At 47.4% G+C, this 15,406-nt stretch overlaps 1 protein-coding gene across 4 annotated transcripts in view; it reads left to right on the top strand.

Annotated features, from left to right (window-relative positions):
* PLEKHG4 (pleckstrin homology and RhoGEF domain containing G4) overlaps positions 1–15,406 on the top strand; it is a 78,041-nt gene that overhangs the window by 31,471 nt on the left and 31,164 nt on the right. For all 4 annotated transcript variants that reach the window (XM_050311479.1, XM_050311483.1, XM_050311482.1 and 1 more), the window contains exons 6-10: positions 220–313; positions 3,920–4,006; positions 5,327–5,443; positions 7,595–7,693; positions 8,680–8,828. In XM_050311479.1, coding sequence (XP_050167436.1) covers positions 220–313; positions 3,920–4,006; positions 5,327–5,443; positions 7,595–7,693; positions 8,680–8,828 — 546 coding nt within the window. The remainder of the gene's footprint in view (positions 1–219; positions 314–3,919; positions 4,007–5,326; positions 5,444–7,594; positions 7,694–8,679; positions 8,829–15,406) is intronic.

Here is a 15,406-nt window from a genome sequence, read left to right as displayed (position 1 = left end):
AACCACAGAATCCTGCAGCAGAGGTTAAACCTGAGCAATCCAGTGGTGGTTTCCATATATATATACTGGTTAGGAGAAGGTGGCCAGTTAGTTCCCTGTCCTTACAAAGCCATAATGGACTGGGTTTTTTTCACCCTGCCATGATTATGTGTTCTGTTTCCATAATCCTGTTGATTTTCCTTAGTGACAAAGGTGACCTTTTTATCCTTGTCCTTGCAGACCAGAATGCCAGGCTTTGGGTCTGACTGTTCTCGTGGATGCTCGTCGCTGTTCCCCAGTTCCTGCTCTCTTCAAGGCCTTCAGCATATTGCAGGTGAGCCTTGAGCTTGGGCACAGCAGCACTGGCTGGCTCGCTGTTGTGCTTGGGTGGTACATCTCCATCTGCTGCTTTTGTCTCCATCTGGCTCCTGGCTCTCTGTTGGCTTTGGGAGCTGGAGTTCCGTGCCCAGCCCTGCTCTAGGAGGATGACCTGGCCTTACCAGACTGCAGACGAAGCGAAAAAAACCCCAAGCAATCTGAGTTAGGGGACAACACCCCTCCCCATCCCTGCAAAGCTGCTTTCATCTCGGTGCTGAGAACAGCCTGTAATCTGAATTTGTCATGAATTGTCCTGCTTGGAGATGTCCCCTGCACCGAGGGGCTGTGTGAAATGTGCAGGGATTTTTTGCCTGCCATGGAGAAGGGAGGAAGAGAGACCTCCACCTGCTGCCTTGGGAAGGGAGGGACGCTGCTTGCCATGCCAGGTGGAGAAGCACATGCAGCTGTTGATGTAGCTGTCAGTGAATGATTGGAACCGGACGTGCTGTAACTCTGTATTGCTTCAGGTCAAAGGCTTTCATATCAGTCACTTGGAAAAGCCAGTGGGTTGTGTTGCCCCCGCTCCCAGATAGAAACTGCCTGCTCTGTTAGAAAGCCAGGGAGCTGCTGGGCTGTAGTGATGACTAATCTTGTTTAAGCAGGTGTTCCTCTTAAATCAGAGCTTAGGTCTCTTAGGACTCAAACTCTGCAAACTGGAACAGGGCAATGTTTTAATGAAGCTGATGTCTGTGGTTTATGTGCTTCAGTGCCACATCTGAGAGTTGGGTCTGAGTCAGAGGTCTGTCCTCCTGCTTCCTGGGCTGGGTGGAGCTGTGAGCTCTATCAGCGTCCTCATTCTCTGTGGTGAAGGAGTAATCTGGTGCCCTGCTCAGTTCTGCAGAGGTAACAAACAAAACAAGTTACGTTCTCTTTCATGCTGTGCCCACCTGGCAGTGGGCTTGCTAAAGCTTTTGAGGGTTTCACTGCCCGTGGAAATTGCATGGTGATCTTAGTGGGATGATTTGGACATCAGCAACATGTTCTGCCTGTCCCCACTCTCATTCAAGCATGGTAATAATGCCATTTTAAGCTGAAGTTTCCCCCCTAAAACGAGGGAGAGGGGAAGCTTTTTGCAGTGCCTGCTGTGATGGCTGTTTGGCTCTGAGCAGGTCCTTATCAGGGTGGTGCAGCAGTTGGTTAACAGACATTAATGTGCTGCAAGGCAGATTGCTGGACCTGTGTGCTGCAGGTAACAATGACTGATGGAGGCTGATTGCTTATGGTTTTTTGAATCTTATGCTGACTCTTCTGAAGACTCCTTAAAGGAGACCCCTTTGGGTAACTTATTATCTGGTAATCCCTGGCTCCTCTGAGCCTTTTGGAGATCCTCAGCATTTGCTCCGTGATCCCATGGCAATATTCTCCTCTGCTCTGGAACAAGGATAGGGTAATACAACACACTGGGTGTAACTGCAGTGAGGCAGGCTACGTGTTCCAGAGTGCAGCAGGGTTTGCTGGCCAGTGGCTGCAGAACCACAGACTGTAAGTTATGCTTCTGAGGTCACAGAGCAGGTCATTTCCTTGAGGTCCTTCCTGAAATCCCTGACACATCTCAGTGTCTTTACCTCTGGCAGATTGTCTCATTTTTCTGCTGTCCTGCACTCTACTGAAACAGGATTTGACTGACATGGTTTTTGTGAAGCTTGCTTTGATAACGTGGTAGAATCTGTTCAATGCTGTTAAATTCCAAAGGGTTGTTTTCCTCCTGACCCAGCAGTGGGAAGCACTGCTTCCCAGTGGGTAAGCACAGATCAGATGCCCTAATGCAAAGTTCTTTCCTGCTGCAATGCTTGGACCTGTTAAACCTGAGGCGCTCCTGTAGCTGTTTCAGTCTTTGGATTGCTCCCTCAGTGCTGTTCAGCTTCTCTCAGCTGCTTAAATTAAAAAAATATGGTGAAAAATACTTGATTTCTTTGGAAATGCAGCTTCTCCTTGGCTTGGAAAACCGTGAACTTCTCCCTGACAGCTTTATTTATGAATGGTTTTTCAGTTTCTATTTTCAGTTTCTATTTCAGAACAAACAAACAAGCGAGTGTTTTGGCTGTTTTGGTAACCTCTTGTTACACCATCTCTACCTTTATCCCTCATCTCATGACTGTTGGAGTAGAAGAGGGATTGTGTAAGAATAAATTTGTTTAGCACCATCATCTGTCTTGAAGTAGTGTGTAGTCTTCGTCCCTCAGTACCTTCTAGCAGATAAATTCAGAGCTGCTGATACAGTTGTAATATCTCCCCATCCTCTCTTCAGATGACCTGCAGTGTTTACCTAATGCAGCCTAATTGTGCAATAAATTCTTTTTGGCCTTTTGATAACAGGGAGAGTGTGAATAAGTACCTTTGCAGAAAGGGATTTGAGAAGAATTAGAAGCCTCTCACAGTTTTGGAAGATGTTTCAGCTAGGATTTTTTTCCTGCCTGTTTGAAAGGATCATCCAGTTAGGACTGGATGAGAGAAAGGTCTTTTTCCTGTGTTCTGGAATCTCTGCTGCTGTTCTCACTTGCAGAACTGGGGCTCCTTGAGTTGGCATTGTATCTTCATTGCTGAACAGGGCCCAGTGTCGTGTTAGGTGGCTCAATCTCTGCTGGTCCACTTACCTCTCTACTCTGGCTCTGCTGTTCCTGGCAGATGTTTGAGCCTCCTCACGCCTGGAGCTGTTTATTTAAACGGGTTTCCTTTGCTGTCCTGGGCTGCTCTGTGGCAGTTTCCTTACAGCTTGGGCAGTACCACAGAGGATTTGTTGCTTGACAAAGATTCAAGGTCCTGAGATCCTTGCAGACACGAAGGCCGTGTAGGAGACATCCAAATGGGATGGCTCTTGTTTAACCACATGGCATGACAGCTTCAGAGGCTCTTCCCTTTGCTTTCCCAGTCCAGGCATCACATATGGAGTGAGGATCCATGGTCTGGATCTTTCCCTCTTCTTGCTGTCACTCCCTGTGCCTGCTTCACTTCCTTGTAGAGTGTTTCTGTAATTGCAGGGCTGCTCCTGGATCTCTAAGTTTGAACTACAGCTGCCAGACATCCCCCTTGGATTTGGGATTTCTGTCTGTTTAACAGTAGAAACAGGATGCAAGTACTTAATTGTAAATTGGCAGTAAGTAAAGACAAGGCGACCTCTTTGGCGCTGTGAGGTTTAAAAAAAAAAAACCAACACAACTTCCTTTCAGTTAGATGAGGTGACCAGGAAAGTTACCAAGAAAAAACTTGGATGCTGAACACGGTTTTTGGTTTTGTTTTGTTTTTTTATTTTCCTGTTTTGTTTATTTTAACCCTGACACACTTCCCTTTGTAGAAGGCAGAGTTTTTTTAGTACAGCCAAGACCTGACCTCTTCCATTGCTTCCTTAAATACTGCAGGACTAGTTGACCTGAAACAAACTACCTTAAGGACATCACCTTGGTGCTCTGTGGACTGGCCATCTCTAATTCCTGGTGGCTGCCTTCTGGGCTTTGTAAATGCCTTTGAAGGATAAATTGCAGTCTTGTGTGGGAGCCTGGTATGGTGCATCCTCCTTAGCATCCCAGACAGATCAGTGATGGATTTGTGCTCTGCTCTGTTGTAGGACATGGATCCTCCTTGCATTCATGGGGTTCTGCTTCTGGTTGAAAGAGATCTGACTTTTCGGATGGAGAAGCCACCAGCAGGACAGGTAAAACCTGGGGGTTTGCTGGGCAGCCCTTGATATCCTTTCTTTAACTCTCCAAACAATGTGCTGGTATCATGTTTATTCTCACATGAAACCTCTGTAGCTGTTCTCTGTGTCTGATGGCTGTGGTATTTCTGGGCTTGTAATGTTTATGGGGGCTGAGCAGATCTCTGTCGTGCTCTGTTGTTTGCTGAGTCCATCAGTGATATTTGCACCGTAATTGTGTCAGTCTGAGTGAATAGATACCAGAGTGCATCTTGGACCTCCCTCTGCCCTTAAAACTGTTACAAGGGACAAGACTGGACTGAAATCCTGTGCCTGCTGAAACCCTGAAGGCTTCAGAGCAGGCCAGTACGTCCCTTTTGGCTCCTGTGGGTGAAGAGGTGGTGATAGGCATCAGGTTTGCTGTGTGTGTGGTGTGGTGTCCCAGAAGGCTAAAGAATAACAAATACCATCAGTCCTTTTCCTCACTGCCCCCTGTGGAAGAATGTGAAGTCAGAATGGAGGCTGCAGGGAGAGCTACAGAAGACATTAAACACACAGAACAAATACAGAGAGTGTGGGAGGGGACAGAGGAAAGGCTCATAAAGACACGGGTATGCAGGAGGAATTGGAAACATCATCACTATTTTGTAAGGAGGTGGAAACTTCACAGCGGGGGTGGGGGAGCTCAGTGTCTGCACCTGAGTTTGTGTCTGGGCTGGCTTCCATGTACCTGCAGGAGCACTTGTTGCTCTGGTGAGTATAAAAATCCTCTGAGGTCCTACAGACTTGCAGAAGGCGAGTTATCTGTGTCAAGATCCTTGAAACTCCTGTAGCAAGTAGCTGCTGCGATGAGTGGAGAGCTGAGGGCAGGGCAGAGGCTGCTCTGTTAGGCTGTTTCTCCAGGAAGTGAGATGGGGAAGCTGGGGGCTGGATTTAACCTCCCAGACTCTCCAAACAAATGCAAATTGCAGCACGATGTGGGAACATCTGAGGGAGTTGCTGTGCTTACCCTGGGAGGTACTGGCTCTGGAGAAGGCTGGCTGCTGCCAGGCTGCCATCACAGATGTTCTGCCTGGTGAAGCAGCGTGTTGTGGCCTGCATTCCTTCAGGGTTCGCCCACTGAGCTGTTCAACAAGCTGCTCTAAGATTGAATTGATTTTTTTTTTCTCCTTCATATTGTAGTGATATTGCAGATACACACTGTGTGTCGTGTTTCTGTGCAAGACAGAGAAGGAAATGAAGGATTCCGTCTGTTATTAACCTTCCCCTCCTCCTCCAATACTCACACTCTAAGGCGAGCCTGATTTTTTAAATTTTTTTCCTTCTATTCCTGTGCAGTTTGAACTCCTCACCTCCATGAAATCCCTCCATAAGCACATAGAGAGCTCACAGCTGCCTCTGGAGCTGGATGGGACCTTCCCCTACTGCCACCGGGACTGGCTGAGCTTCCGCATGGTGAGTGGGATGTGGGGAGTGCTTTGGCAGCTGAGAGGAGCAGTGGCACAGGAACGGAGTGGAAACAAGAGGAGCTGTCAACAGTTGACCCTACAGCATTCAAAGACAATGTTCCTGTGAGGGTTACGTGTGCAAATGAATCTCTGTTACCAAAAGAATGCTAATACTGTCTTCATAAAATGATTGGCGTGACTGCAGGAAGTAAAGTTTTAGTTTTTACCTCATCTGCTTGAACTGCATTAATTCTTCCTTCCCTTCGAGATATGGTCAAATCTGAAGTGGAATCCTGTTTTGTTTTATCCACAGTGGCTCTCCAGTTAGAGGATTGAGAACATACATTTCTTAAACTAATCTCAGGGGAGCGTGTTGGTGTCGTGTTCCCATTGAACTAACAGTCAAGAATTTGAGCATAATAAAAATAGTTACATCTTTTTGGTTTTGGAGCAAGTTCCCCAGATCAAGCTAAGAGCCCCATAGGAAAACTGCAGTCCTTACAGGAGTGAGACTTAGAAGTTCCTGATAATCAGTTCAGAATTCTTCTTCTAGGAATATTTTTTACCTCATGCAGCAGGGTGTGTGCACACTACCAGAAATCTGCACCTGTGGCACCAGTGCCCAACTCTGTGTGTGCCTGTGCTGTGGAGGGAGCCTGAGTGCTGTGGACTCATGTGCTGTTTGAATCTTCAAAAACTGTACTGAGTTATGAGTTACTTGGCATGCTGAGACTAGACAGGATTTAATCTCTGTAAATCTGCACACAAGTTGGCTGTCTTCACAGTGAGTGTGACCTGCTCACCCTGGGGGATGACAGAATTGTCACCTCAGCTTCCAGAGGATCCAGTGGTCTTTTGGCTCCGACCTCGCTGCCCAGAGTGCTGCATGGCACAGTGCACAGACAGATTAAGATGCCACTGATAAAACCACTGTGTGCTTCAGCAGTTAGACTTGGCATGTGGCAGTGCTAACTTACCTTTTCCAACTTATTTTAGAACCCAGTTTTCAAAACTTTCATCTAAAAATACTAGGATGGGCCCGTGCTGATGCCTGATCTTGGTGCCTGGGGTTGAATTTGAGATGCTGAAGTTCATTTGGCAGTGAGGAAGCAGAGGAACTTTGCAAGAGGTTATGGGTTAGTTTTCTGGACAGAGTTGGGAGTACCTCAAGAGCTGAGGTTCTCTGTGCGTGCAGAAAGGTAATTCTTGAGGGAAGGAGCACAATATCAAACTACTCCTTGTTTGTGTTGTGCATCCTAACGTGTGAAATGTTTCCAAAGGGAGCTGGTTTGTATGGATTGCCTGTCTGTACTGTGTGTGATAATGACCCATGTGCTCAGCCCCTTTAGCTCTGCAGCTATGTGGCAAATGGCATTTATTTCCTGTCCCAGTGATCTCACCTGCATCCTGCCTGCTAATCTGTCACTGCTGGGGCTGTTCCAGCACTCCGGGGAGGAGGGAGTTTGGCTCAGCACAGATTCAAACAGCTGCTTTTTTGTTTTGTTTTGAGTTATTTTGGAATAGCTGTTTCTCCCTTCTCTGGTTTCAGTGACTGGAGGGTGGCATCTGACAATACTTAGGCTTCATATCTCTGACTTTTCTAAAAAATAGTGGCTCAGGAACTCTTATGAAAAGTTGGGTCTTTTTTTGTTTGTTTGTTTTTCTCTCCCCTTCCCCCCACTCTGAAGAAAGGAAGGATTTCAGATTTGCCCATAGCTTAAGGTGCTTAATTTTGGAAGCTTTCCAGTTTCCTGTTCTTTAATTCGCACTACTTGTAACACAAAGAGAAATGATTTAAAGTAGAAAAATTCCAAGTACTTGTTTTATGTTTTGTTTCTCCAAAATTCATGCATGGTGATTCATCTTCATGGGAAGTGACAAGAAATGCTAATAGCAGAATAATGTGGGACTTAAGTGGCCTGATTTCTGTAGAGCATGGCCCATGCAAGCACGAGTATGCAAGTTTATAAGGTCTTAGGGTAGTGTGATGGGCCTCTCTCTGCTGGTTGAGCCTCACCAGATGTTCTAATTGAGCCCTTGGGTTAATGTGTTTGATTCTCTCTTGGGTTTTGTACTTTTAACCTTCTGCAAGCTCAAGACACACCTCTCCTGTCAGCTCTGAGACAATAATCTCTGCTTTGGTCCTTTCTCCTCATAGAAGCTGGAACACTTGCTACAAGGATGCCAAGGTGCCTGTGCCTTCCTTCAGGGAGCTATCCATAAAGTGGAATCTGGAAAATTACCAGGAAAAGCTGAGGTAAGCCTGTCCCTCACCTGTCATCAGAGGTGGGCCTGAGAGAGGAGAGAGCAGGACAGCTCAGAAAAGCTGCAGAAAAGCTGTAGCTTTGAATTTTCAAGCTGTAGTAGCAGGGTATTCCAAGTGCTGCATGTCACTGGGGAGCTGGTAGAACAGCAGGACTAGTAGAAGCTGATCCAAATGAAGTGGTAGAAGCTTCAGTGGGTCTGGGAGCTCATTGATCCCTCAGTGTCACCCAGGAGATCTCTCCAGCTGGGCTTGTTGCTGATGGGTGCTGGCTCTAGCACTGGAGTGCATTTTCAGCAGCTCCACAGCTCTGCAGCTCCTACGAGCTTTGGTGTGTCCAGGACAGAGCGGCTGCCTCGGGCTGTGCCACACCAGGTCAGCTCCAATGGCCTGGAGTAAAGTCAGGTGGCAGCACAGTTCTGGGTGTGGTTCCAGCTGTGCTGCCTCCAGAACAGGAGTCTGGAAATGGGCTGGAAGAGGGGGGAGGTACAAACACCAAGCCTGTGTTGTCACAAACATTCTGTTCCCCCTCTTGAGAAGCTGCTGTACCCCTGACGTGGTAGGACACTGCTGAGGGTCCCAGCAGTAAATCGAGGGAAGGTATCACAGGACATCCATCTTGTCCCAAGGCTTGAAGCCATGCAGGTCTGGGCTCTCAGAACAATAGGAGATAGCTGTGAGTGGAAGATGAGGCTGAACTCCTTCTGTGCCCAGCAAATGAATGGAACAACAATGATGGGAATTGAGTCACAATTTTAGCCTGGTGGGGAAAGCAGGGGAAGTGTAAGGAGTGCTGCTTATCACTTTGGACTTGGCAGGCTTGAGAGAAACAGCTGTGGGAAGCAGCCTCCCCCTTTCCCAGGGTGGGCCCAGGTGAGATGTGGTTTGGGTGTGTTTTGGGGTGGGTGCTGGTTTTTACCTGTTCCCTCATTGCCTGTGGGTTGCAGTCACTGCTCAGCTCACTCTTGTGATCCTTGCAGGATGCAGCTGTGCTGCTGAGGACCTACAGGCAGCTGATGAAGAACGTTCTGGAAGACACACGGCTGGTCAGGCTGCAGCTGGAGGGTGGAGCGCTCCTGGCCAGGCTGAGGAAGGAGGAGTCTTGTGTCACCCTCACCCCTGACTACAGGTGAGCCCCCAGAGTGGGAGAAGAGGAGATAGAGCTGAGCCAAGAACCAGGCACTGTGAATCTCCTTGAGATGCCCCTTCGATGCTGGAGGCTGGAGAGCAGCTTTGTGTAGTGAGGAATTACACTGAAAACAGCAAAGGTGAAAAATGGAGGTTTACTTTTATCCTGACTGTTTCATCCCTAGTCCAAAAACGAGTCTGGGTGGATTCACTTCCTTTTTCAAGCCAAATTAGACTTATCTTGTGTAGTGGAGAGAGAGCTGGGTATTTTGTGCACCTCTAAAACACAAGCCTTAATTGATGATGCCAGTGATGAATGTTTGGGTCCAGGGCATTATCGCTGTGTGATTTCCCAAGGCACTCCTTATGCAAGGGGATTTCCAAGGACCTTAGCTGTGAGGAATGCTTTCTGGCTGCAGCAAGCTCTGATCTCCTCACACACTGGTACTGCTTTGCACAAACAAATACTGGCTGCCCTTTTGCAGGGTTGGTATGAGAAGCAGGGGCTGAGAGAGCCCAGCTGTTCGACATCCCCGGGGCATTGCACAACTCCTGTTTGTGCTGCTGAAACACCTGAAGCCTATCAGCCTGTGAAGGCCTCTGTGCTATGTGCTGTGCAAACAACAAGGTAGAAAGGCAGCCTTTGCTCCCAGGAGCTTCCAGCCCCAGTGTGAGATAAGGCCTGGCGTGTGGGTGCAGGTGAGGGTGCAGCGGATGGCGGGGTGGTGTGAACTGCTCTGTGCATCCGCAGCCTCGCTCTGCTCAAACTCCCTGTTGCCATCACAAGCTGGGAGGTTGGAAGGGAGGGAATGGAGAGAAGATAACAAAATAGTTATGGAGTGTATCAGCCAAGCACAGGGAAAAGCAAAACATCTCTCTGAAAATTCAACAAGTGACAGTGCAAGTTGCTGCCCGTCACTGGGAGAAGGGGGTTGCTGACATTTTGGTGCTGAGAGGGGAGTGTGGGGACAGGCTGTGTAACTGTTTCTGTTCCCTGCTTGCTGTGACTGCTGTCAGCAGCTCTGGCAGGCTGTGCAGACAGTTGTCTTGCTGAACTGGTGAAGTAATCTTGATGCAATTTTGGATTGAATTGGTACAGTACAGTCTTTTCATTCTCACATGACATGAGAAGCACAATAATGAGAGTTTTTGTGTTCCATCTAGGGTTTTTTATTTATTTTATTTTAAGCAACACACAGCAACTTTAGAGTCCTAGGAGACTAGGGAGAACATGCATGGGTTTTATGTTCTGTTTTGGTTTTAAGCTAAGCCTATGTTCTTGTGCAGGGAAATGATCAACTTTGAAACCTGATCTGACAGAGCCCCTAAGGATAATTTACTGCTTTGATTACCTTAGCAGGGGCAGGGGTGGGGGATACACACAGAATTCTTTGATTGCACAGTGTTTGAGTGCATGCCCAGGCTGTGTAGCATGTTCTCTGCTTCATTCAAGACATATTCATTGCCTGCCAGTATGAGAGGGGACTGCATGCCCTGGCTCAAATACGTGTGTCTGTCCCCAGCCTGAGGAGCATAAATGAACAGAGCAGGAGAAACTTATCCCTCTTCTAGCCTGTGCAGTAGTTGTAGAAATTAAAATCCACGCAGTATCTTTATTGAGGAAATGTCTGCTTTTGATCTAACTCGGGGCAGAGGACTAAATAAATCCACTCTTCCCTGTTCCAGGATCCTTTCAAATGGGGAAAAAAAGCTCTATCACTTGGCTAGAGAACCCTGTATAAGGCACTGTTGGTTTTGGATCTTCCATGGCTCTACTCTTACTCCTTCTTTCCAATCTGGTATGCAGATACCAAAGGTTCTGAGCTCTCCTAACCCTGTAAAGGCTCCTTTGGTTATGATTTTCCACAGGCTTTTGTAGCAGATGTGATCAAAGCAGGGTAGGGACAAAATACTGTAGTTGACCTACTAAGCTGACATGGAGAAGATACTGATGTATGTGGGGCCAGTGTTCAGTTTCTAACTGGTGATGTGTGAAAATGGAACAGGACCTTGGGTGTGCACTCAGCAGGGCCTGTGGTACTGCTGCTCTGGACTTTGGATTGTAAAATCCAGATCAGTTCTTAAAGCTTAATTCCACACCCACTCTCCCAGTACTTGAAATCAAATTATTTACAAAAGCAAGTCAAATGGCTTTACTTTTCTAAGCCACCTTTTGGCTCTGGTTTCTATCACGTGTCCCATTGATTTTTGTTCTCTCCTGTGGTGCAGAAGTCTGATAAAACAGGGAGTTGTGACTGCCAGCACTTCTTATTCCTAAGCTGAGGCCAGCTGTGAACAGGTAGCTGTCAAAATGTGCAAGAATTACAATTTTAAGAGCAATTTTCTGGACTCTTGCCTCCACTTAATTAAAAGAGGCCATCCAAAAGTGGAGAGCTGAAGGTAAAATTGCAGCACCACAGCAGTGGCTTTGACAAGTACCTCAACTCTTGGTCAGCTCACAGTGCCAGTCTTCATGCTTCTTTCTCCACCAAGTACCAGTGTAAAAGATCTGTTGGTCAGCATGGACAAATGCCATGGAGATCTCCATCCCTTCAATGCTCTTAATAATTCTTTTTGCACTTGGAAACAGGAAATTTTTCATTACCATGCTCTTTTTAATAAGGAACATAGAGTTGGTTAGCAGGTGTAGCTTTGGCTGCTGGCTTATCTAGTGTAGTGATCAATTAACCTGCAGCTTGCAGGCAACTCCCTGAGCCAGCTGTGGGAGGTGGACTAAATGCATTGCTGCTTTTGTGGTGGATTTGGAAGCCTTGTGTTAGGATGGAGGTATCAGAGAAGCTGCCAGAAGCCAGGCAGCAGCCGTGGGAGCTCTTGCCTAAAGCAAGGCAGCCACGTGGGGCTGGGTGGCAAGACAAGGAGACTTCTGACCTGGTCTTTAGCCAGGCATTTTCCACTGTTCTCATTATTGCTGCTCTTCCAGCATAGCCAGGAGCTGGGAATGTGTGCCCAGCCGAAGTGTCCGGTGGTGCCTTGCGTCCTGCAGATAGCGCTGTGAGTCACAGGTGGAGTAAAGAAGGGAGAAACATTTTATATTAATGCCAAGATGGTTTGTGCTGGTTAAACCAGGATACACCTGCCACATGCCTGGCTCTCCCAGCAAACCCACGTTCTCACATGGAGGTGGGATTGCATCGTGCTCTGCGTGGTGATGGGCAAGATACGCCCAAGGCTGGAGGTGAGAGCCGAAAGAAAGAGAAAAACCTCAGATGGTGAAGGAATGACCACGTTGAGTGCTTGGCTCTGTGCAACATGGAACCAGAGAAAGCATAACCTCTTCCCCCAAGCTCCTCATCTGAAAAGAATCTGTGCTTGCAAGCTGTGAATAAGCAGCTTATAAATAGATGGAGGAGTGAATTCTCCTTTGTTTGCAGTATAGTTAGTGTCTGTACTTTGAGGGTGGAGTGGCTAGAGCCGAGAGCTGGTTTTGTGAGCTGGCTATTTTTAGTGTGGCTTGGTGATCTGGTTGGAAGCCCTGGGTGGGGATCTGAGCAGAGGTAATGGGCAGCACGGAGCAGACTTCCTGAGCAGCAGCTGCCAGGTTCCTGATGCTGGACCTGACTCAGTCAGAACAACAAAGAGGATGATCTTACAGCTAGCAGCACAGTTCTCGTGACTGTCTTCCACTCACACTGTTGAGACACTGGGCATGCTTGAAGCCGTGGCCAGTTTGTGATGCAGTGGGTTTATAGCTGTGTGGTGCTGCACAGCTCATGTTTGTGGGTCTTTAGCAAGACTCCTGCTAATATAGCAACTCCTTGGATGCTGGCACATGCTGCTCTGCAGAGTGGTGTATGAGTTCCCTTGGGTAATGTGCAGGCTCTCTGCCCCCTGCCAAGCAACTACACAGCACCATCTGCAGCTCTGTCTGCCTGGGACAGAGAAAGGAGAGACTAAGCTGATAGTCCAAAACATGGGACAAATTGGTAGCAAAGTTAGAGGTGTCTGATCTGGGCAGACTGGGATGGTTGGGATTCTTGGTTTGGAAGGTGCAGTGTGTGCATCTGCAAGCTGGCAGCTGGTGCCATAGGCTGGTGGTCATAGCCAGGCAACTTATGCTGAGAAACCCTCCCTGGAGGCATCACTGTCTTCTGCCATCCCTTTTCTTCTCCTCCTTCAGAGATGTGTGTCTGCTGTGTCTCTGTGTGTTTGTCCATGCTTTAGAAGGTGGTAGTGCCTGTGTCACTCAGTGCCAGTTCCTTGGTTTGCTTAAGTAGCACTTGCTCCTCTTCCACCCTCTCTGGTTGCTTCGGGAGCCTCTTGTGCTGCCACTCACCCCAGTGCACCCTCCTGACATGATCTGGGAGAGCCACCTTGCTTTGGGAGCTCCTTCACGTGTTCCTGCAACCCTCACCTTGGGACAAGCCCTCAAGTGTCCCTTTGAAGGGACATGAATAAAAGGAGCATAAATTCTGCCCTCAGAGGTTGCAGCTCTGCCCTGAGACGCCTCTGCACTGTCGCCGGCGACACAGAAGGTGCTGACGAGCGCTAAACCTCGGCCCAGCAGGGCTGGCAGTGCTTGTGCACGGCCTTATTTGTTTGTGTCAGGTGGAGGGAGGAGCACGGGGCGACATTTCGACCCAAACACGTACTGTGCTGCTTGGTATTCATTCTGGTTACGGTCTAACCTGTTCCCTCTGTTTGCCTGGTGGTTTTAGCCTGGTAAAAAAGCACTTACCCTCGCATTAAACAAACCTCGTTGCTCCACACACATAAAGGAGTGTGGAGCTGGAGCTTGGTGTCCTTCTGAGTGCATGAAGTGCTGTGTGGAGTCAGTTGTGGCATTTGCAGAGAGGTGAAAGATTGCAGAGTTCTATCTAGGTAAGTTCTCATTGTTCTTTTAGGCTTTTTACGAGATGATTCCCCTCAGCTCCCCTTCTGTTGTTTGTTTTCTGCTGTTTTATGTCCTAAATCATCTTGGATTCAGTGAGAATTTACCCAGAAGGCTCCAGTTTTGCTTGGTTTTTGTTTGCAATATTTGTCATGCCAACGGGGCATTAGGTAATTAATGACACACTGTGTTTTATCTGTTTAAAAATATTATGGAAAAACTTGCAAAAAGTTTCCAGTATAGGATGTCAGCTGAGCCGCCTGACATTCCTGCCTCAGCCCAGACCATCCCACAAGTACCATTTTTTGTATGGCTACACTGGGATAGATGTTTTGGTTGCTGGAGGTGGTTAATAGCACAGTCCCTGCCATTATAGGGGAAGTGGGCAAAATGAGGATGGATCAGGGAAATAGGTGTGTGGTTTTTAAATGACAGTGTGTGTGTGTGTATTTGAGCTGGGCACCCTGAAAGCCTGGGAGCCCCAACTCCCAGGCTCACAGCCCATTAGACCTTTGTTCAACCTCGATTTAAAATATAAACAGGAATAGGTTAATGTACATGAAAGAAGGTTTGGAGGTAGAAGCTGTTTACAGCTGGTAGAAAACCTCAGCTTGATGCTTGGTGTTCCCAGAAGGGTGTTTGCACATCTTATCTCAGGCTCCACTGCTGAGTGAGCTTTCCCCCTACCCAGGCTACTTGTTGGTTTGGGATTTCTTACAGTGTTCTTTTTTTTTTCCAGTCAGTTTTATGGATCTTCTTGGGATTTAAAATCAACCAGAATCTGAACACAGTTTTACTGTTACTGAATGCAAGCCAGGCTGCAGAAAGAATCAAAGGTCACAGCTTGGGACCACACTTGGACACTTGTTTAACTGTGTGCGTGGATCCCTTGGCTTTTAAAGGGATTTCTCAGTATATTTCTGCTAAAAACATGTTTAAACAAACAAAAGAGAATTCTCTCAGCAATTATGGTGTGTGGTGCATGGTATTAATTGGATGAGTTGCTCCCAGTGCAGGTGCTTGTCAGGTAACCCAGTGAGGAGGGATTCAGCCAGGTCTGTGGTCTCAGCTGCATCCACCATTCCCATCCTCAAAGGGAACAGGAATCCCACAGGCAACCCCAGCCTTGGTGTTTGACCTCTGTGCCTTTCTAAGGACACTTTAGGGTTCTGGAAACTGTACCCAGTTCCTCAGATACTTTTATTCAGTAATTTAAACCACCACAGTTATTTGTGTGCTGCAGAGAATAATTAGTTTATTTAGCAGTATCTGCTTTAGCTTCACTGTGGCCAGTTGGAATTTTAACCTCTGCTAACACCTGTAGACACATCCACAAGGGAAGTTCAGCACCAGGAGTGGAGGACTAGATGAAGATAATGGAACATCTGATTGTGCTGCTTCTAAATTACAGAATGATCAGGGATGTGTGATTTTCCAGGGCGGGTTAGCTGCTCTATGCTTGCCTAAACCCCATCAAATACACTCCTGAAATGTAATATTTTCTTCCATCCATGAATTTTTGCAGTTTTAAAATTGACCAGGGTTGGTCAGAGGATGACCCCTCTCGTGAGATCTGTTGGTTAGGGCAGTTTTTCAGGGATTGGGAAGTGCAGAACAGTAATGGCTCTGCTGCTCCCCTCCCTGCCCTCTCCTGTCTGAGTGGCTCTGGCATCGTGCAGCACCTGCTTTGGTGACTCTTTTGTGGCATCTATTTTTTGAAAACAAACCAG

Source organism: Myiozetetes cayanensis, unplaced genomic scaffold (genome assembly GCF_022539395.1).
Source record: "Myiozetetes cayanensis isolate MyiCay16 unplaced genomic scaffold, myiCay2020 scf16, whole genome shotgun sequence".
Lineage (NCBI taxonomy): Eukaryota > Metazoa > Chordata > Aves > Passeriformes > Tyrannidae > Myiozetetes > Myiozetetes cayanensis.
Note: the sequence above shows the minus strand (reverse complement) of the source record. Positions and strands in the feature narration are given on the sequence as shown.